Source organism: Ictidomys tridecemlineatus, chromosome 1 (assembly GCF_052094955.1).
Source record: "Ictidomys tridecemlineatus isolate mIctTri1 chromosome 1, mIctTri1.hap1, whole genome shotgun sequence".
Lineage (NCBI taxonomy): Eukaryota > Metazoa > Chordata > Mammalia > Rodentia > Sciuridae > Ictidomys > Ictidomys tridecemlineatus.
In genome coordinates this window covers 23,383,685-23,407,000 of record NC_135477.1, presented here as the reverse complement: position 1 = coordinate 23,407,000, position 23,316 = coordinate 23,383,685, and the positions used below count along the sequence as shown (strand labels likewise).

Here is a 23,316-nt window from a genome sequence, read left to right as displayed (position 1 = left end):
GACAGCTTTACTGAAGTATATAATTCACATACCATACAATTCACCATTTATAGTATACGAGTCAGTGGGTGGTCTTCAGTATATTTAGAGTTGTGTTACCATTGTCACAGTCAATTTTAGAACATGTCATCACTTTAGCTGTCATTTCCCATTTCCCTGCACCTCCCAGAAGCCTCCTTCCTCCCTGCAAGGTAGCTACTTCTCAGGGCACCCAAAGAGGAAGTCTGCCAAGTGAAAGGGAGGAGGTGCAACAACAGGAGGCTGAAGAGGGACCCAGGGACTCAGGCTTGCAGAACCTTGGTACCAGTAAAGGGTGTTGGTCATTATCCTAACATCAGCCAGGTCCCTGGAGGTTCCTTAAAAGAATAAGTCACAGAAGCAAAGCTTCTGTTTACCTGGTTGATAACCATCTCGGCCTTCACTCTTCTTTCAAAGAGTTTTTTCAAAAGTTCATCAAAGCTCTGTGTGCTTTCTTGAATTGAGTTTTGAAGTTTCTTCAATTCTGTTTCTAATGACTGAAAAGAAGGCCATAGTGAAGTTAGAGTTTAGGAATATAGAGTGCTCCCAGGATGGGATGTTGCATTTTGCACCTAGGGAGGGGCAGGAGGAAGGCAGAGCTTGTGAGGTGTTCTGAGACCTCAGTCCCTTCAACAAGAGATTCTCCACTTGGATACTGGGTGTCTGGGGTTTTTGCTTTAAAAAGATTTCTTTGCAGAGGAGGGATAAAAATCACTAATGATAGCTAATGATACAGCCAAAAGTAGGCCTAGTAAAACAAACTGCAGTAAATTTTTTCAGAAAACCGACTCCTTTTATAGGATAGTAATTTCCAGATATATGATTTGGCCCTAAAAAAAATTTCTTGCTTTTATTTTTCCCCCAAGCTTTGAATTCCTTTTCATGAAAATTTTATATATTTTTCCACAGTATTTTATTGTGCATTATAGTTGTACATAATGTTGGAATTTGTTGAATATTTGAATATGCACAAAATAGAACAATATAATTTGGTAAATATGCACTCCCCTGCATATTCTCCCTTCCTCTCTACCACCGGGGGTCCCTTTCCTCTACTGATCTCTTTTTTTTTTTTTCATGACATCCCCATTCTGCCACATTTCATTTCCTTTTTTTCTCTCTAGCTTCCATGTATGAGAGAAAACATACAACCCTTGAACTTCTGAGTTTGGCTTATTTTACTTAACATAATGGTTTCAAGTTTCATCTGTTTTCCTGCAAATAACATAATTTCATTTTTCTTTTTTTATTCTTAATTACATATCTTTATTAACAAAAAAATATAAGACAGACACCAATGTCAGACTTGACGCTGAACCACCCTATTAAATGTAGGAATAGGAAAACAAAATTTTGACCATCTTAAGAATAAGATCTGCCTTGCTATTTTAATTTCAATGAGTTGGAATCTAGACACCACATATATTCCTGGTATTTGCCAGTTTGACTCAGCTGTTCTTCTAGAACTACTATTTCTGAGATTCTGACTTAACACAGTATACTACACACTTTTTTTTGGTAGTTTAGAAAGGTGTTAAGTAGATGCATTCATATCGGGGATTTTAGTCTGTTTTTATTGATTCTACTCTGTCAGCATTATATTCACAAAGTGTCCTGGGGATTATGGTGATCTCAGTTACTAAGATCCATACAAGCTATCTTACAATTCTCTGAAGAAACCTTCAACTTCAGGTTTTGCTCCGTGCAAATTTTACAAAGCGACACCTGCTAGCTATGAAGATTAGGTATCTCCCAGATATTCTACACTCTCTTAAAATCTAACTTAATATCATGATCATTACATTAATGCATAATAAAATAAAATAACAAAATATTACAAACCATATCTACTATGATAAATGAAAGAATTTCTATGTTTTTACTACTATTTTTCCTATAGTAGTAAAAGTACTATTAGTATTGACTCAAGGATAAGAAAATAATGACCCAAAGACCAAGGTAAAAATAATTTTTTCATTTCAGACCAGGAAAACCTGATAAGGTAAAAACAAATGATTACAAAATAACTGCAATTATAAAGTTAAATTACAACTATAATTGCTAGTTATTAAAGAAAATGAAGCCCTAGATTTGAGAAAGAGTAATCTACTTTCAAAATGTGTGCTAATACTAGACAGAAGGCCAGAAAAATTGAGGAATATTTAACTGTTTTGTACTCAACTGTTGAGTACAAAACATTCTTGGTAAGTAGAGAGTTAAGGTTTTTCCATATAACTAATATAAAAATTAGAGTATTTACAATCTTACTCCACACTTAATGTACCTTCTATTTGAGTTCTTCTTCAATGTGGAAAAGAAGGAATTTACTTTGGGACTTCTGAAAGCTTTATTAAAGTCAAGTAGCAAAGAAGAGAAGACAAGCATTTTTCCAGTCTACAATCATGAGCAAGAAGTTGAAAAGACCATGTCAGCTGAATCCATCCTGGATGAATTTCTATGACTAGTTATTGTCCAAGGAAAGAGGCCATGGAGTCATCTGGCCTCTGCCGTTTCATTCTATAGGTCTCCATTTCCTCTTTGGTGGGTTCCCAAGTTTCATATATGTTATTGTAAGGCTGTTTCCCCTCATCAACCTGCATGGTCTCCTTGACATGAAAAAGGGGTGCCTCCCCTGCATTCAGTGTCTTTTTCAATTTTTCATGTTTCTTCATCATCACTATCTGAGCTGCTCTTTCGGTGTTTCTTCTTTTTCTTTTTCTCTTCTTTTAGTTTTTCTTGATTTATTTCCATGAGGGTTTGATTTTTTTCACAGATTTCTTCTCCACTTACATCATTTATAATACATTCATCTGAATTAACAATATCCTTCCCAGCTTCTCCAGTACATTAGGAATACTTGAAAAAAGAGTGACAGCATTTGTATCCCCATCAGCCATCCTTCCAGTAAGATCCCGAGATAGTGTATGGTTGTGAATCTTTACATCTTCCTCCTATTTGGAGCAGGCAGCAGCTCGCACTTGTCCTTTGATGACTGTACTATGTCTTGAGTATTTTACATAGTCTTCAGTCTGGGCTAAAAGTAATTCAGCTGGAGGAGCATCCCAAGTATTCTTGGCCACCATACTTTTTTTTTTTTTTTAAGAGAGAGGGAGGGAGGGAGGGGAGAGAGAGAGAGAGAGAGAGAGAGAGAGAGAGAGAGAGAGAGAGAGAGAGAATTATTTATTTTTTAGTTTTCGGTGGACACAACATCTTTCTTTGTATGTGGTGCTGAGGATCGAACCCGGGCCGCATGCATGCCAGGCGAGCGCACTACCGCTTGAGCCACATCCCCAGCCCCCACCATACTTTTCTAGAATGTTTTCTTTCTGCTGTTCTTTGAAAGTCTTCTTTTTTGACTTTGAAAGACTTATACAATAGCTCTAGTTTTGTAGGATCCGCCTGTAGATGCACTTCAGATCCTTTGTCAAAGGCTTCCCAAGCAAACTGTGTCTGAGCCATTGAGATGGTATCTCCTGTGTATCTAACGAAGTTATCTCCTGCAAAACTCACTTCATCTGGATTCTTTCCTGCATTAGCATAAGGATTCTCTCATTGCTCTAGTTTTTGGATCATAGTACGCAGAATTTGGATCTTAAGTATTTTGCAATATCTTCTCGAATCCTGAGATTTCGGACAGTAATTCATCTTAGAGTCAAAATTCTGAACTGGCATGTCAATATCATCTGCATATTTGTCTTCATCCTCATCTTCACTATTGTGATCTTTCTCCTTTGGGAATTTGGTTCCTCTTCTCCCCACTGTGTTTTGGAGAATTAGCTTGTTCCACTAGTTTTCCTGAGGCTAATTCTTGCAGTTTCTGGGCTTTCAAAGTTCGTTTGTCTAGATCAACTTTTGGCATATTCTTCCACAATTTTCATGTGTTCTTCTGGATTATAGCCATTCCACCGATCTCTTTTTTCATCATAGTCAAACATCAGTTGAGGCTGGACATGTTCATCTGGAGCTATATTAGAACCTGTAAAATTGGCTCCAACTCGCCTAGGTTTCTCAAAGCAGTCTTTCTTTTTGTGTGTCATGGCCCCACAATTTCACAAGCTCCTTTGTGGTACTTAGTAGTTATGGAATTCTCTTTTACTCCCCCCTCTTGTACCATTCCCCAGATGGTTGTGGTCTCTGATGATTTAAAATAGGTCTTCTTGATGGATCAATATATCATATGGCACTGAAGATATATACTGAGGAATATGAGGATTGATGTCTTTTCCCTCTTCATCAACTTCTGCTGGAGCATTACCCAGTTTTCACTTTTCTTCTAGCTCCTTCTTCTTTCTCTAGTCCTCTCGAGTCATCTTCTTTGGTTCCTCCAAATTAATTTCTTTGTACTCCGATTGGGGTGCTGCATTAACCGTGTCCACTGCTGCGGCGGACATAATGACCTCGCCTGGTCAGGCCCAAGCCTACGCCAAAACCATCCGACAGAAAGGAAACTAGTCCGGCAATATTTACTTCCGGGCTTTCTGCCTCCTCCCGGGAGGCACTGCGGTAATTTCCGGACAACCAACACATGCGCACTCTCATTTTTTTTTTTTTTTTTTTTTTACCGGTTGAATAAAAACGCCATTGTGTATATATACCACATTTTATTTACCCACTCATCCATTGATGGATACCTAGACTTGTTTCATGGTTTGGGTATTGTGAATTGTGCTGCTATAAATATGGGTGTGTATATGTCACTATAGTAATTCTTTAGGATAGACATTGAGGAATGGATTTTACAGTGGTTCCATGCCTAGTCTTTTGAGGAACCTCTATACTGATTTCCTTAGTGGTTGTATCAATTTACAATCCCAACAGTGAAAAAGTGTTTCTTTTTCTCCACATCTTCTCCAGGATTTATTTTTGTTTGTATTCCTGATGACTACTATTTTATTTTTTATATTATAATTTTTATATTTAATTTTTTATATCACTGAAAAAATAATCCAGTGTTGGGGAAGAAGTGGAGGTATGAGATGAACCAAGATAGGTAATGAGTAGAATTATGGATTCAGGTTTTAGGCAAGTGCTATCTTAGGTTAAAATACAAGTCAGAATTGCAGTGAATAAAAATATAACAGGTTAACAAAAGGTTCAAAGAACTTGTTCATAAGATGCAGCCTCAAAAAAAGGTAGAAATCAGTCCTGTCTTGAACGAGGGAAGTATGATTTTACTTCCCTCACAGAAGCATAGATATCATCACTTGGTTATACACCATAGTCTTTTACATCTCTATTAGAATGGTAAGCAGTTTTAATGTGGGAATGTTTCTTTGTGATGGAAGAAGATAAAAAGTAGCAGAACTGCACTGCAGAAACTTGGAATAAGAACTGTAAACTAAGTGCTACACCATTATCTGTACCATTTTCTCAAATCCTTTCCTTGTGAGAACAAATCAAGCAGAAACATTACTGAACTCAGATGGCTACAGACAGGAGAGAACAATCGCTCACAGTGACTTGGATGTGCCAGAACTGGTGTCTATTAAACAAGAATGAATGGAAACAATGTGGGAAATGTTGAAATCAATAAGAACTTTCAAAAACCACTGCTCAAAATTCTTTTTGTTTTAAATTGTTCTCTTTGAAGTCCTCAAAATTTACTTCTCTAAAATCTTCTAAATTCTTGAGAATTTAAGATGAGATGCCATTCTTAAGCCACTAAAGACACTGAGAAATAAAAAAAATTGAAAAAATATTGAAACAAAACCCTGGATATGGTAGATTATGTTGATTTTTGGATCTTCTGACCTTTCTATACTTATCTCTTTCTTCATTTAACTCCTTGACTTTTTTCTCATATTCTTTGAATTGTTTCCTTTCCTCTTCTGTCCACAGTGCATCAGGCTTTATCATGAAAGCAGGCTGAGGAATCACCTGACAATAGAAAGAAACACACATGCTTGCTCAAATGGAAATGCATCAGTACTGTAAAAGCTCAGAGGTATGGTTACAATTTGAAGAAATAAAAAAGCAAAGGCCCTTTAAAAGGGTTGGCAAGGGCCAGGTCCCGCAGTGCACACCGTAATCCCAGAGATTCAGAAGCCTGAGGCAGATAGATTGCAAGTTCAAGGCCAATCTGGGCAATTTTGGACCTTGTCTCAAATTGAAACATGAAAAGGGCTATGAATGTAGCTCAGTGGTAAAACACTCATGAGTTCAGTCCCCAGTAACACCAAACAAAACAAGACAAACAAAAAGTCGATAAGGACAATAGTCTAACACACTTTTACTAAAGAGTATGAATGAACATCATGACTATTGTTCTGTGACTCTGGAGAGTGAGAGCAGTTTAGGATATACCTGGACCCTTAGGTGACAGAGGTGTGTGCAGAACTACACCTGTACTGCAGGTGTTAGAGTAGAGTTGAAGTGGTATCCCTGCCTTTGGTAGAGAACAAAACCACTGTGGTTTGTTGGTGCTCATTTGCTTCTTGTGAGAATGGAAGCCAATTTTTTTTTCTTATTTGCCTACTGTGTATGTTTATAGGGTACTATAAGGTTGTCTAATATTTTTTTGCCATAGAATTTGTACAAAATGGTGAAATGTAAGTGTATTTCAACTCTGCTATACCTTTCACAAGGAGGGCCAGATATCTCACCATTCTCAAAATGTCTTCCTTCTTGACTTCCAGAACACCTCCCATCATGTCCATCAGGGCTCTGTTTCTAACGTCCAAATCCTGAGAAAGAGCCAGGGTCAGAGAGGGCAGCTGAGACAGTGCTCTGACCCCAGGGGCACCTCCCACCTGGTGTTAGGATGACCACTTTAGGATAGGGAATGGTGGCAGTGGTATGGAAGAGAGAACGGAGGAAGCCAGATGAGGTTCAAGTGGCCTCTGGACCAAGACAGTTATCTTTATGTGCTTCTATAATGGGATACAAGTATCTCTAAAGGAAAGAGGGTCTTGGGTATTATTTGGACAGAGCTGCATACCTGTGAATGAAGCCATCGCTCTGTTTCATGGGGTGAAATCAATTCTGTTTTGGCTTTTTGCCATGGAGAAACATGTTTTTGAGCTGTAATCTAAAAGAGAAAATACAGCTTTCTGCTGGTATTCTTACAAAATCCAAACCAAACTTTCCTTCTATACACTGGGAGGAAATTAAATAGTACTGTGAGAATTAAAGGTACAATCCATATTTTGCATTCAATTTCTGTTTTGGAATGAAGACAAAGTCTAAAATGAGAGGGCTAGAAGAATAGATCTTTACTTTTAGTTTTCAGCTCTGTCTCATCACTGAAGAGATTTGATGAAGGGTGAGGGGAAGGGAGATCAAAGAAGTGTCACCTAAGTCAAATCCTGAAAGATGTCCTAAGAGGTCAAGAGCTTGGGGCATTCTAAGAACTGTGGGCAGTAAAGCATGGCCAGAAGGGAGCGAGAGCAGCTGGATAAGATGAGGGCAGGGAGATGGTCAGGAAGGTGGGCTGTATCCCAAGTGCCCTGGGCAGCCACTGCAGGGGGTCAGGCACAGCAGGAAGTCATATCTGACTTGCAAAGAGATCTCTCTCCTGAACATAAACTGATGGGAGCTCAAGAAAAAGCAGGCATGGGGGTTTACTGCATGTGCAAAGGGATTGCCTTGAGCTGGGCCCTGAGCAGTGGCAGAATGAGGTCTTGGTTTTCACCTTGCTCCAGCTCCCAGGTCACATAGCAAAGAGACTAGGGAAAAATGACTTGTAGAAGTTAAACAAGTGCAAAGGTTAGGACAATGTCCTCAGAAGCAAATGGTTTGGGTCCAGTCTGTTACTAATTAGCCAAGAAACTGTGGCTAAGCTACTTAATTTCTCTGTCCCTCACTTTCCTCATCTGTGAAATAGAGGCAATGTTAGGACTTACCTTCTATGGATGTAGAATTATATATTCATTCTCATCTATCTAAGACACTTAGAATGGGGCCTGGCAGCTAATAGGGATGGTGAAAATATTTCTTCTAAACACCAGTATTACTTTTTGCCCCAAAGTAGTCAAATTGGTTTCATGTGAACAATAGTTTTTCTTTGAGTATTCTCCAGCATTTTTTCTTTCAAAAGAATGAAATATGGTCATATATTTTCTTTAGGTATTCTTTTCGAAACTGCCTATACTTTGAAGAAGGCTGTCCACAAGTCCCTTTCCCTGGTATCTGTACTGCCCACCAAAGATCTAGATAATGACTCCATTGGCCTTTTTCCCACAGAGTGGTTCAACCCCTCTGGTTCAAGCACTGGGCCAACACTAGGCCAAGGAGTCCCTTCCCAGGCAAGCCTAGAACTAGAACCAAGATAATCTAATTCAGACCAGCTGCTCTCTTGGTAGAGGAGATACAAAGTAGAAATTGCTAGAAGAATCTTATATGCACAGATAAGTAAGCTAGGAGATAAAGAAAGAGGGCCCTGGACTCCCCATAAAGCTCTAGTCTCTGCTGCCGGTTTCTTCCTAGGTGCAGTGTCCAAATCTTCCCTGGACTCCCTGGGGTCCATAAAAGAAATTCTCAATACTGCAGCTCTAGCCTCTGTTTTTATTATCTGTAAATGAGCATGCTAGCTAATACAGTTGTTTGCAATAATATAAAGAAGAAGGTGAACAAATAGGATCTGGGAGAAATCTGAGAAAGAGGGAAGAGATGATGGGGCCAGCCATACCTCATGATCCTCTACAACAAAGGTTCTCTCTGGTTTCTCACAGTCTTCAAATTCTGGTTGCCAGACTGTTTCCTCCAACTCCAGATCTGAAATAATTTCTCTAATTCTAACATTTCTTTCCGTCACACGTGTGATTTCAAACTCTTTTTGTTTATATGCAGCATCAAACTCATTATTGAAAGCAGTTTTTACCTTGTAAATGATATCCTGAAATATCAATATGTTACTGAAAAACACACCACATCTCATATCTTTACTAGTAACATGATCCCAAGTTACACTTTCCCTCTAAGGTCAGTCCTGAAATTATCTTTTAAGAAGGTAAAATTAATCTTCCTGGAATGCCATTTGTATCAAGCCATTTCTTGATTCTATAATTGACAGTGGCATCCAACCATAGGTAGGATTAAGGCAACCATATTCCATAATCTACTTTCTGAAATGTAAGCTGTCATTCAATGTGCAAGTATGATGATAAATGTTCAGGTGGGTGGTGTGCACACAGAGGCTCATTGAGCAATTCTCTCTACTTTTGTGCATGATTTTTTTTAAAATCTCTTTTTTAGAATCTTGTGGCAGATGTAGAGAGGAAGAAATGGCCAATACAGAGTGTTTAGAGAAGCTTCCAGAGAAGTCCACCAGGCACAATATTCTTTCTATAGCTATAGGATCAGGTCATTCTCAGGCAAGAGAGAACCTGAGGTCACCAGAAGGATCAGTCAATAACCAGAGAGAAAGTGAGTCCAGATGGGTTGCTACCACTCCTAATGGCTCAACTCAAAGTGGCCTTTATGTTACTGTCAGAGTTCAGTCTATACATCTATGTTATTGGAGAAGAAGCCATTAAATTGGAAAAAAAATGATCTTAACACTTAGCACCAGTTTCTCTTAGGCTGAAATTACCTCTTTGTAGGAATAAAGTAGCAAGAAGGTGATGCCTGGGGCATGAGTCTGCAGAAGCTGGGCCACAAAAGGTAACTGAACCATTCTTAGAATAAATTGAGGGCTTATTCTCTGAGGAATAAAGGGTTAGAATAGAAGAAGGAAAAGAAAGGAAGTGAGAGCTGAGAAACATGACAGGAAGCTAGAACTTGAATTGCAGACATGGCTGAAGGACTTTTAAGAAAAGGAATAGCTAACAATAAATTTCAAAGTATCTACAGTCTCAGGCATTGCATTTTCAAAAATTATGCCTATGCCTACAGCCTCAAAATTATCTAATTCCCATGACCGGGAACCTCTGGAGCATCTTAGAGTCTTCTCCATAGACAGATGTGTTATGAGATTGACTTGTTTAGTGGAGAAGTAAAGAGGAAGGGACTTATTCTAGAACCCAGAATGTACCAAAATTCTTAGAGAAGAAATTATATTTCCTCAGGTTAAGCAGCTAAATAAGCAGTTGTGTCTCAACCTTAAAAGGAGATCCTAAATGAAACTTGAGTTACTGAGAAGATGGAATCCAAGAGTTTCTTTGAACTGACTAAAGTTCTAAACAGAAGAATGGTTTGTGGTATCAGCCAGTGTAAAGTATTCTTTAGAAAATGTGAGAGCACAGAACCCAGTTTGAAGGGATGGAGACAACTCTTGTACATAAGCTCTGTCTGTGGACATGGCTGTGTGTTTCTTTATGCACTTTGATGAAATCATTTGATTGGAATTAGGTTTCAATGTGAGCACTTTAAAGACATCTCATAAGAGTTTCAGAAATTTTTAAGAATAAAGAGAAAAGCCACCCACTTTTAGTAAGGTAATTTGGTTGATCTTCTCCTCTCTGGAGTGAAGTTCCAATTGGCTTGATAACAAAGAGGTATCTACCCCAAAATCAGTACTCAAACTACCAAGCAGGTAATTGGGCAAGTTGGAGTCTCTGATTATCTTATCTTCATCTTCTTCTTCTTCATCATCTTCTTCATGACGCTTTTTAACCAAGGAGACTGCAGATTGAACCTCTGAAATTTCCTTCCGTAGCTGAATAGAGAAAAAGATTACATGGAAGTCGTGCAATAAGAAAAATTCTCTAAAGGACAATTTTGCAACAATTTAATTACTTTAACAACCATCTTAAGAGGTTAAATCATCTTGCCAACAATTTAATTCGAGGTGATAGGATCCTGAAACCACCACAGAAGAAATTAAAGCTCCAGAAACTGACAAACTGTAAACCAAAGAACAAAAATGACCCTGAACACTACATAATATTGATATTTGTGTGTCAGGATGATACCCACTTGTAAATATTTCAAGTCTTTCTTGGTATGTAAGCATTACAAAGTAAACAAACTTGTTCACATGGGACTAGAGGGTGTTGGTTAAGATTTACATAAGCCTTCATTTTATGTTTTGGAGAAAGAGTAGATGCAAAATTCTGGCCAAAACAAAGCTATAACAAAGGACCAATTTCTTTCTTTCTTTTTTTTTTTTTAAACTGATTTCACAGAAATTACTTCTTAAAAAAAAGTGGAGCTGTTTTAGGGAAACTGCATTTACATCAAAAAAGATTCTAGTTCATCTTTGTTGGTTAATTTAAAACACAATCCCAAATGGTAAGGTAGAGTGAGGAGGGAGTATAGACCTCTGAGCAAAATAAGAACAAAACACCAATTGTTGTTTTTAAAAGCATATCCTTGGTATCTGATGGCTAGCCAGTGTTGGATTTACTATATGAATATAGGTCCTGTGTTTATTAGAATATATCCTGTAAACTGGGCATGGTGGCGCATACCTGTAATCCCAGGGGCTCGGGAGGCTGAGGCAGGAGGATCATGAGTTCAAATCCAGCCTCAGCAATTTAATGAGGTCCCAAGCAACTTAATGAAACAGTATCTCAAAATAAAAAGTAAAAAGAGCTGGGGATGTGGCTCAGTGGTAAAACACCTCTATATCTAACCTTTAGTATCCAAAAAAAAAATAAATAAATAAATAAAAGAAAGAAAGAAAGAAAGAAAAGAATAAAAGAATGTATCCTGCAAATTAGAAATAAAAATATAAATGGAACAAAATACATATATAAAAATGCACACAATATATTAACTTATTATCCTAAATTGTATCCCAACTCAAGTCTGTATGAAGGAAACCCTAATATAAATCACATCACTTATATAAACACATATATTAAAAATTGTACTTTAAGACACTCTGCTTCAATCTTCTTTTGCTGCAAGACTGTCTTCAATTCCTTCAGCTCTTCACTTGAGCGCTCTTTCATCGGGAAGTTCTCGACCACATAAGGGATGTGAAAGCACTTGGGAAACAAGCAAGAGGAAGTAAATTCTTTTTTTAATAGTTGTAGATGGACAGCATGCCTTTATTTTATTTGTTTATTTTTATGTGGTGCTAGGATCGAACCCATTGGCTTACATGTGTGAGAGGCAAGTGCTCTGCCACTGAGCTACAGCCCCAGGCCCAATAAATTCATTTTGAGTATAATTGTGGGTATGTGGGGATGAGGTGTGGGGTGTTTTCTCTGACTAAAATTAACTCATGGGATATTATGCCATGAGTAAAATTGGCACTGGAAATTTTAAAAATAAAATGAGGCATGCTATTAGTATTGGTTAGACTTTGAAGGATTTCTTTCTAGAGCAATGGTTCTCAGCTAGAAAGCAATTCTGCCTCTCTTCCCTCCACCCACACCTGGCAATGTCTGGAGACATTTTTAAATTTTTATTACTGGAGGTGTGGGGTGCTCTTATCTAGTAGTCAGAGACTGGGAATGTTGCTGAACATCTCTAATACATAGGATAGTCCTATGACAAGTGATGGTCCAGCCCCAAATATGCCACTTTTGGGAAACCTTATTCTAGAGAGAAACTCAATCGTATCAAGGTAGGGTCAATACATGCTTCATTATCCAAATATATGTGGGTTTTTGTGTGTGTGACATTTGAAAGTGAAGAAGGTGTTGTGAATAGTTACTCCACAGACATAAACTCAAGACTTTTGGTCACACTGTATTTTTAAAGAGGTAAATTAAAATAGCTTCTTAAGAGCACACTCATACATTGCCGGTGGGACTGCAAATTGGTGCAGCCAATCTGGAAAATAGATTTTGGAATGGAACCACCATTTGATCCAGCTGTCCGACTCTTTTTTTATACCCACAGGACTTAAAAACAGCATACTACAGGGACACAGCCATATCAATGTTTGCGGCAGCATAATTCACAATAGCTAAATTATGGAACTGACCTAGATGCCCTTCAGTAGACAATGGATAGGGAAACTTTGGTATACATACACAATGGAACATTACTCAGCATTAAAAGAGAGAAAATCATGGCATTTGCAGGTAAATGGATGAAGTTGGAGAATATAAGGCTAAGTGAAGCAAGCCAATCCCCCAAAACCAAAAGCTGAATGTTTTCTTTGATATGAGGATGCAGATGCATAATGGCGATTGGGGAGGAGCATGGGAAGAATGGAGGATCTTTAGATAGGGCAAAGGGGAGGGAGGGGAAAGGAAGGGGCAAAAGGATAGGAATGATGGGGAATGAGTTAGACATCATTACCCTAAGTATAAGACATGAATGGTGTGAAAATACTTTGTATACAACCAGTATCTTGAAAAATTTTGTTCTATGTGTGTGATATGAAATGAATTGTATTCTGCCATCATGTATAACAAATCAGAATAAAAAAAATTTTAAAAATAGCTCCTTAGAAATGAAGGGGAAAAGAAAGAAGAAACAAGGAAAAATATAGAGAGGAAATATGAAAAGAGTTAATTTCATTATAACATAACTAATGTATGCATCAAAACTAGATAAATAAAGGAGTGAAGGAAATAGAGTAGAGAGAATGAGGGAGGGACGAGGGGAGGGAAAATGGGGAAATGGGGATTGAAATCAAATTCCTTGCGTGTATTAGTTTGTTAAAATGAACTCAAATAGTATGTATAATTATAATGCTCTAATTTTTAAAAAAATAGCTCCTTAGAAAATGCAAAGGCAGGCAGAGATATAGATGTGAACAATACGTTGTATCCCACCTTTTGAGCTGTGTGGACCGTGAATGAGGTGGGCTTTTGGAGTAGACAAATACTAAGACTTGGAACAGGAAGTGTTGCAGCGGAAAGAAAGATGGGGTGCTAAAGCCAATCTTAAGAGGTGCTGGTTTGGAAGCACATGGGGACTGAGCAGAGGGAAGAAAGCATTAAGAGAAAGCAACACCTATAGGTGGAAGTCAGTGTAGAAGAGGCAGGGCATGCTTCAAATGCTTTGCTACATGTGGATTTTCTTTTTAAAAACTGTTGTTAAATGTTATGCCATGAGACTTTGGTTGAAAATTCTCAGCAGCTAAGGTTTTTGGGGTTGTGTCCTTTACCTTAAGTGCTCGGCCCTTCACAGCCATGGCATTCCAGCATTCTTCTTTGATAACCTCAGTCAAGTAGCCCTTGGCTAGATTGTGCATCTCTACATCCTTTCTTATCTTGAAGCACATGGATGAAGGGAAAAGTTAAAAATGAAAGTGTGGCCTCTTAGAACAAAATCATCTTTTCGTAAATTCACTACCAAGGTAAGTCATGGCTATGTTTGAGGTGGGACAGTTTGATTATTTTTCCCCAACAGTTTTTGAGCTACATTGCCTGGAGATGAATGTCTGGAGTGCAAGCTGTACCCCTGAAAACAGTTCCTGAAGGGTACATCTGTAGGCTGTATTCCCTTCCGTGAAGACTGGGGTGGCAACATAAATGCCTCCAAGGGCAGCCATGTCACACCCATGAGCACAGGGGGTTCTGAGGACAGATCCCTCACCCAGGGGAGCTGGACTACTGATGCTCACAGACCTGGCTAGTTGGAATAGCCAGGAAGCGACACTACTGTGCCAAGTCTACCTTTTCTCAGAGGAGTTTGAAATTCATATTATGAATTAAGCTGGCTTTTAGATCTCTGGAGATATTTTAAAATTTTTATTACTGGAGGTATGAGATGCTCCTGTCTTGTAGACAGAGGCTGGAGATGTTACTAAACATCTCCAATACATAGGATGGCCCCTGAATTACCAGAGATCTAAAAGCCAGCTTAATTCTTTCCACACATATTTGAAGTGCCAGTGACCTCTGGGAGTCTTTATTGTATATAGTTCCCATACTACTGATGTCCACAATAAAAAAATCTACCACTTACTCTTGGAGATCAGATAACTTACATTTATACATTTAGAATCAAATGTCCTACTTTAATTAGTTTTATCTGCTGATACAACTTAACAGATAAGTAATTAGATATCCCTATTTTAATGGAGTTTGTGAAAAGACCTGGTATGACCATGAAACCCATAGCCCTTAGTTCTAAAGATCTTCTCCAGACCTTTTGTTTGCATCTCACTTGGTTGGCAAGTTGATTAATAAACTAGCTAAGAATAGTATTTCTAAGACTTAAAAATGTCCTTTTAGCTAGGTGCAGTAGCATATGCCTATAATCCCAGTGACTTGGGATGCTGAGGCAGGAAGATCATAAGTTCAAGTCCAGCCTGGGCAACTTAACAAGGCCCTGTCTCAAAATAAAAAATGAAAAGGGATGGAGATATAGCTCAGAGGTAGAGCATCCTTGAATTCAATTCCCAGTGCCCTCCTCCAAAATGTCTTTCTGTTATTTCTTTTATTTTTTTATTATGTACTTTAAAAAAATAGTTGTAGTTGGATACAATATCTTTATTTTGTTTATTTATTTTTATGTGGTGCTGAGGATCAAACCCAGGGCCTTGCACCTGCTAGTAAGCACTCTACTGCTGAGCCACAACCCCAGCCCCTATTATGTACTTTTTAATTGTATTAATTTGCATTTCATTTCTTTTTTATTCTGATCCCCTGACTTAATGATTTATATAGCCATTTTGGCATATCCATTGTCAGAAGCTGTGAGACCCCTGCCCCTCAGCCTTCTTCTCCCCACTGCTGGGCTATCTAGTTAACTATTCCACTCCCTGGGGCCATGTTCAGATAATCACTGTTGGGCTTTGGTCTCCTCCCTATTGTTGAGATCCAGGATGGGGCTGACTAGTAGCCTCCTCTGTTTAGGACTGAGATCCCTCAGTGGTAGGTGTCACTAACTCTCCCACAACATGTGGAAAGCTAGCTGGGTTTAGGGTGCCATTTGCTAGCATTCTTCTGGATCCCTATCACATCCAATCCAAGGCTGGTATCTCTTCAAAAGCTAAGAGCTCAGGTAGGCTAATATGGGTGCTTAGATGAACTCTTTCTCTACCTTGGCCACCTCCTCTTCACTTTCTTCATGGAGCCTTTCCAGTTCCTCAAGATCCAGGCCGAACTCCTGTTGTTCTAATTTTGCAATATTATCCAGTTTCTCATTTTCTTCCATCATATTCAGAACCTAAATTTTCAAGTAAGAAAGGATGATGTCAAGAATTGTAGATGGCAACTAATAAAAAAATAGATGTTCTGTTTATCTAAATATACTACTGAGTAAAGAGTCACTTTATAGACTTATTGTGGTTATTAAAGTGTTAAGGTTTTATCCTTAGAAATTCATTTATCTAATAACTCAACACCCAAAATAAACAAGCTCATCACAAGCTAGTTTTAAAATTCAAGTGGAAAATAAATATGCATAAAAATCCATTTAAAAAATAGAGCAAAAAGATAATTACTCTCAAGAAATAAAATCATATTATAAAATTAAAATAATTAAAATGTTTTAGTATTGGCCCAGGAAAAGATCAATCAATCTCAGAATACAGAATCCAGAAACAAGCTAGGCATAGTGGTGCATACTAGTGATCCCAGCAACTTGAAAGGCTGAGGTAGGAGGATTGAAAGTTCAAGGCCAGCCTGCGCAACCTTAGCAAGACCTTGTCTCAAAATTAAAAAATAAAAAGAGATGGGGATTTATCTCAGTGATTGAACACCCCTGGGTTTAATCCCCAGAATCACAAAGAAAAAAAAAATGAAAAAGAGAATCCAGAGATACTCCTATACACTTGGGAATCCAGTGATTTAGAAAGAAGTCACTGCAAATCAGTGGCAAAAGAATGGCACATTCAATTAAAAAATTTTGGGGAGATGGGCTATTTACTTGAAAAAAAATCAAGTTAGAACCAGACCTCATATACTATCTGCAAAAATAAATCATACGAGTAAGTAAAGGAGCATCAGAAGGAAATAAGTGAGACTTTGGAAGTCTTTTTTGTCTTTTAATAGGGTCTTACTTATGCTTCCCAGATTGACCTCCAGCTTCTGGGCTCAAACCATCTTCCTGCATCAGCCTCCTGAGTAGGTAGGAATTCTGGCACAGATTACCACACCCAGGCTTGGGAAGGCTTTTTAAAGTCAGACACAAAAAATATAAAGCTAAATAGAAAATGATCCATACACCCAGACCATGCCATAATTTTTAAACTTTGTATTAATAAAAGGCACATTATGAAAGGTTAAGAGACAAGACAGTAAACATTTTTGTAGATTGAACCACATATTTTCACAGAAAATATTTGTAGGTTGAACTATATAAAATAGTAGTTTTAAGCAGTTCAACCTAATAATGACTACCTCTAGATTTTCCCCATGTACACCTCCATGATCTTTTTTCCTTTTTGCCTGGTCAGGTTAAGATAAAGCAAGACAGCCTTAGAAATTACATGCTAAAGACAGCAGGGTCTCCAGCAGCCTGGGTCTCTGAAATGACTACATGGAACAGAGCAGCTGCCAACCTGAAGGGTTACCCAAGACTGTTACATGAGGATGAAATAAACTCCTCATTCTTCTATGCCATTATACTTTTTGTGTTTGTTACCACAGGGTAGCTAATCCTAATGATCATTTATATATATATATATATATATATATATATATATATATATATATATATATATATATATATATTTAAAATAAAGAATTCCTAAAATCAAGAACAAGAAGGTCAACAATACAATAGCAAAATGTGCAAGGCATGAACAGAGGATTCAGTCTTTAGAGTCATGAAAAGGTGCTGACTTCATCAGTAATCAGGAACATAAAGAAAATGGGGAGGAAACTACCAAAGCAATAATTTTAGAGCATTTCCTGGTACTGAAAGATAAAGTTTTCCTATTAAAAGGACTGACCAATGTCTAGCATATAAAAGGGAGAAGAAAACCAAAAACCTAGGTGCCTGGTAGGACTTGGAGGATACATTCAAATGGGAGGATTAAAGAGAGGCACTTTTAAAATAGATGTGGCAGGGTACAGAAACCAGCAACCTACCATAAAGCATCCTGAGCTAGCACCTGTGGGAAGCTATCATGTTCCTTGTCTGAAAGGCCAAGGTTGGAAGTGTTGAGAGCCACAGCCAAAGAGGCCCCAGCAAACTTCCAGCTGCCAGCAAACTTCAGACTGCCAGATGATGATTGGCTCACAGCGGCCCCAACAACTTCTAGCTGATTGGCTCCTCTGCGGTGATGCTCATTGGGCTGTTTCCCTGCCCTTTTAGACTAGGGAGCTGCTCATTGGGGGACTTTTTTTGGCTCCGCCCACGCAACCCAGCCAATCGGCCTCAAGAGCAGGAGGAGAGGGGGAGATTGAGAGGCTTGTGAGAAGCCGGTGGTGGCAGTTGGGCTCTGAGAGTTTTTCCTGAGGAGCTGTGTGGTGCAGTGTGTGGCTCTAAAAATAAAGTTCATTTCTTTTGACAAGTGGTTCCTGAATTGTGCCCAGCCAGACTGTGGCATTACCAGGATCATATGCAATTTGTTGTTGCTGATCCTCATAAGGTCCCTTTCCTAACAACATATCTAGATTTCTCTGAGGATAACCAGCTGCTGCATTTTGCCTAGCCGTCTCTTTGCATGGAAGTAGTTACTGGAACTTAGCCCTTCAGGAGAGGGCTGGTAGTCACTGCCAACTCATAACCTATGAGAAAATAAGAACTCTGACTTTAGTCTCCTGCCCTCCAGTCTCATATAGTTACCATACCTTGCCACTTCCCAAGTGGAAGTCAAATGGCAAAAGAGGGCATTCTTGCTGCCAGAAAGGCCAGCCTCTAGGGGGTTCAGAGCATGGTGGAAATGGGAGGAAATGGTAGCACAGTTTATATATATCTACACCAGCAAACCTAGAAAATCCATCAACATGTCGAGATTCATAACCTTGAAATTTCTAAACATCAGGATAAAAAAAGGACCCTATGAGTTTCCATAGATAAAAATCTTATTGCCTACAAAGAACTGGGAATAAAAAAGGCACTAGACTCTCTAAAGCAAACACTATAAGTCAGGAGACAATGGAGTAGGCCTTCAAAATTCTGAGGGGAAATTACTGTGCACCTTTGCAAACCACTGAAGAAATATGAGAGCAGAATAAAGACATTTTAAGAAAAACCAAATTTCACACAATATTTTTCACCTGTATGTTTTTTCAAGAACAGCACCAAAGCACAGTGCATCTCTAGGGACAGCCACTATTCATGCTGGATTACATTTGAATGGCATCCAAGAAGCACAGTTCTGCTCTGAAGTATGTTCCCAAGCCTTGAACAGAGGTCCTGCTGAGGAAACTACTGGAAGATGCATGCCAAGGAAAAACAAAAACAAAAACAAAAATACTCAGGACCCAGGAAATAGGGCTTCCAACTCAGGAGGCAGATAAGAGAATTTCCCAGGAAGATGGCCTTGAGAGTGCCTGGCCTTGAGAGCAAGGGGCTTAGACTGGAGCCAGAAGATGGAAAGCTGTAGAAGGGAGTTTGAAAAAAATAAGAGCATACCATCATCTGAATAATTACCTCAGGTATTTGTATTGAGAAGAGTTTTTGTTTTGTTTTGTTTTTTTGTTTTTTTTAGCATATCAGGAGTTTAAATAGGTAATAAGTGCATAGGCTTAATCCAAAAAAAAGGCAATTCCAAGAAAAAGTTGAAAAAATAGATATGTAATCATAATACACAGTATAACTCATGCTCATGTTTGAAGATTTACATAACTGTAATAGTGTGTATACTGAGATGGATTGATCTGTATGGTGTGTGTGTGTATAATAGAATCCACCTTCTTTTATACTAGCAAGCTCATAGTTAGCATCCAAATTGAAATCTCAAGAAATAACAGTATTAAGATGGCTGTTTAGAAACCTGGAGGTAAAGAGCCAAAAGAAAAAGTGGAAAAATTAAAAACAGCTATCTCAGAAGTACAGGAATCAGAGCAGGGAGAAGAAGGGCAGAGGCTGCTTTTAAGACATTTTTGATTATGTTACTTGTTATCTAACAAATATGTAAATGTATAACTTTGATAAAAATAAGTATGAAAATATCATGTAAAATAGGGCATTTGGGGAAGACACTATTTAGATAGAGTGTAATATGGGAAAAATTCAACTGTCAAAGTACCCCAGAAACTTCAGCTTGTAGGCAGAGGAAAAAAAGGGTGTGGCTTCCTATTGTGCTAGACAAAATGAAGTCTGAAAAGTGATCTTAGACAATAGGTCAAGTGGATTAGTGTAAGAAATCACAGCACTTACAGTTTTAGCAAGTTCTTTGATTCCTCTTCTTATCTCTTTCCTTTTCTGGGAAAACATTTTAATTTCCTTTTCGACTGCCTGAAATGGAGCAAGAACATCACTCAACAAAGCAAAAGAAATGGTAGGGGGAAAAATGATACATGCTTAGTTAGATAGGTAGATGGTCCTTCTCTAGAAAGAGAAATAAAACACTACCAGATGAATAATAAACACATCCATGAAATAAAGCCATTGTGACACTTTGCTTAAATCTAACTGTACTATGAAGGGACTATTGAAGCATCTCAAAACTGATGCCAATGGAAAGAAAATAATTAAATAGTGAAAAATTAAATAGTGATTAATTGACCAAGGAAAAGTGATGGGCTCTTTGGGAACTTGAGTGAAAATTGACAAGCAGGCTGAATTCAGATAAGATCTACCCTTTGCCCATTGCCTAAGTCTCTTTTATGACACTAGAAGCCCACCCCATTGCTTCAAGGTGGGCACTCCCCAAAAACTTCCATGGAAATGGGGCACCACAGTTCATTCTGTTTTAGCTTACCTGGACACTTTTGTCAGGTTTTATGTTAGCCAAGTCCCTAAAGCTCATGAACTTAATCTAAAAGACTGGGCTGTGTTTAGGAAAGTTACACTTGCAGTGATACAACACCCTGTCAAGTGGTGTCTCATTCAGTCTTCTTTGCACTAGGTTTCTTTTAGAACCTAATCTATTTGCACACCACAGAGCATTATTTCAAACCTGTCCAACATTTTATAAATACCTCTTGGCTTTTCCATTGTATCCAGGGAATTTCCTTCTTACTCTCCTCAGTGGCTAATTCTTCTTGTGACGAGTCAATCTTAGAAGAAGATAGACGTTTCTTATATTAAAAACTCATTGAGTTCTTCTCCTTCCAGTTTACTTCATAGAACTGCATCCAATCCATTTGCATTTGTTGCATTAAAAAACTAGACATTTACTTGACTAAGATGCTACATTTTATTCATTTAATTCCTACCAGTCTGTCCTTATTTACAGAAATTGAAACATTCTAAAGACAAAAAATAGGAAGTGTATGTGAAATAACACCTTTGTGACACCTTGCTTTAGTCTAACTGCTACTTTGCAAGTGACTGAGAAAGTTACTGAAGGCAGAAATAATCACCCAGGTCACAGGGTTACCACATCGCTCTTGTCTCCTTCCTTTTACTGTGGTTCCATGTGTTCTCAAGCTCTGCCATCTGTGCTTACAATCCTCCTCTTCTCCTCCTTGAGGTCTTTATACTTTCTACCTGCCATCTTCCTGTAGCATCCATTTCTCCTTTCTATTGGATCTCTTCCAATAGTATCCAAAGATAATCTCTTAAAAACTACTCTTGAATGACAGGCATGCTTCCTTTTGACTGTCACCCCATTTTCATGTTCCTCTTTGTAGCAAAATTTGTCCCTCCTGGTTCTCCTGTGACTTCACTGGCCACCCCCTCGTTCTCCTTTGCTTCCCTGTACTCTTCCCTAGGCTTGACTTTCTAGGAGTTGCTCCTGTCTGGTCTCTTGTGCTTCTCTCCATTCATTTCCCATCATGACTTTGACCTAGTTTTTTGGCTTTTAATTCCACCCACATGCCTTGACCCTCAATTGACATCTCTAGTTCTGGCCTCTCCCGAGAACTCAAGGCTCATCTATCCAACAACCTGCTTGGCATCTCCACTCACGCGTTGAACAGGCTTCTCAAGCTCCATCTTTCTCCCTACAGCTGCTCCCTTCCCCACAGTCTGCCCCATTCCCATGAATGGTACCATCTTCTACATAATTGTTCAAAGGAAATAATCTGACTTGTCCTTGGGTCCTTTCTTTTCTCCTAAGTCTAGCCCCTTGGTGAGTTCCATCAACTCTACTTCTGAAACTGACTAGAATTCATCACTTCTCTCCTCTATGCCATCACTGCTAACTGGACCCCTACATGGCCTCCTGAGCAATTTCCCCACTTCCATCCTTGTCTCCTACAGGAAACCTCCTTTCAGAGGCAATTAATCATTTCAAAAAATGTAAAGGTGGTCTTGTTAATCCTCTGCTTAGAACACTTCAATAGATTCTCACTACATGCAAAATAAATCACACTCTACCTGGCTTACAAGGGCTTCCTCACCTGGTCTCACCATCCCTCTGCCCCCAAGGACCTCTTTTCTTACTACTTTCTCCCTTGCTCACTTGAATGGCTTAAACTTTTGTAGGTGCTCACACCTCATGCCAAGCTCTGCTCCTCTACACAGAGGTCTGCTGTCCCCCAGTCCCTGGCCCCTCCTCCAGTGCAGATCTCAGCTTAAAGGTCTTTCCTTGGAGAAGAAGCTGGCTAGCCAAACACTATCATACTAACCTCTTTTTATTCACTGAAAAGCACTTATCATGCCCTAACTTTTTCTTGTTTATTTATTCAGTCCCTAAATGGAATGTCAACATCATGAAAGCAAACATAGAAGAGTTCTATATGATTTACAAAGAAAGAAAAAGCAAGCAAGCTAGTAGGAACTCAACTGAATATTTAAAGTCATATCCCAAATCTAAAGAAACTCTTGGAGAGTTTAAATAATAATTCTCCTCTGCTATGGTCTTGCTCAGAAATGTAAGTAGTTTCTGGAAATAATCAATACATTCATCGCCATAAATTCCTCCAGTGCGCCTATATTAAGAAGAAAGAAAACACATAGGTTACAATATCACAATTTTAAAAATTCATATTTAGCAATGTTATTTCTAGATACCAAATCATCCCCGCACAAAGAAACATAGATAATTCTCCACAGTGTCCTGTAGTAAGTAGGACTCCACTCCTTAGAGGAGAAGCCTTTCAGCAGGCTCCAGGACAAAAGTCTCTTGACCTCTCTCCGGTGACTTTTCCTCATGTTTTCCCTATCACTATCACCTCACCCATCATGGCCCTTGAGCCTGCCCTGGCTACTGCACAGAAGAGCCACTGTATCTGCTGAGCCCTCAGAAAGCACCAGATACTGTACTGCTCCACTTATGATATCACGTTACCATTCTGGGCCCGCAGAGCCCATTCCCTGGGTGGGTGGGGGATTACTTCTGCAGCACATCAGGGCAAGTCAGCTTCACCCTGAGGGCTTGTGAAAACGCATACCTGGGTGCATCTGCAGACTCTATTGATTCAGAAAGTCTAGATGGGCCCAAGAACATCTACTTCTAGCAATCTTGTAGAAGCTACAGACCCTTCCTCGAGTAACATTTTT

General features: G+C 38.8%; 1 protein-coding gene and 2 pseudogenes across 6 annotated transcripts in view; all 3 read right to left on the bottom strand.

The window, feature by feature from the left end:
- Cfap43 (cilia and flagella associated protein 43) overlaps positions 1-23,316 on the bottom strand; it is an 88,200-nt gene that overhangs the window by 14,345 nt on the left and 50,539 nt on the right. For 5 of the 6 annotated variants that reach the window (XM_040272725.2, XM_040272726.2, XM_040272728.2 and 2 more), the window contains exons 17-28: positions 22,601-22,745; positions 20,850-20,927; positions 20,086-20,163; positions 15,853-15,978; positions 13,970-14,074; positions 11,772-11,888; positions 10,382-10,612; positions 8,645-8,851; positions 6,956-7,045; positions 6,621-6,701; positions 5,770-5,895; positions 396-515 (exon numbers count right to left, since the gene is read on the bottom strand). In XM_040272725.2, coding sequence (XP_040128659.2) covers positions 396-515; positions 5,770-5,895; positions 6,621-6,701; positions 6,956-7,045; positions 8,645-8,851; positions 10,382-10,612; positions 11,772-11,888; positions 13,970-14,074; positions 15,853-15,978; positions 20,086-20,163; positions 20,850-20,927; positions 22,601-22,745 — 1,504 coding nt within the window. The remainder of the gene's footprint in view (positions 1-395; positions 516-5,769; positions 5,896-6,620; positions 6,702-6,955; positions 7,046-8,644; positions 8,852-10,381; positions 10,613-11,771; positions 11,889-13,969; positions 14,075-15,852; positions 15,979-20,085; positions 20,164-20,849; positions 20,928-22,600; positions 22,746-23,316) is intronic. The other variant, XM_078053287.1, reaches the window with a different exon arrangement.
- On the bottom strand, positions 2,086-3,119 carry LOC101963734 (pre-mRNA-splicing factor SLU7 pseudogene; annotated as a pseudogene).
- Positions 3,266-5,759, bottom strand: LOC144364757 (pre-mRNA-splicing factor SLU7 pseudogene; annotated as a pseudogene).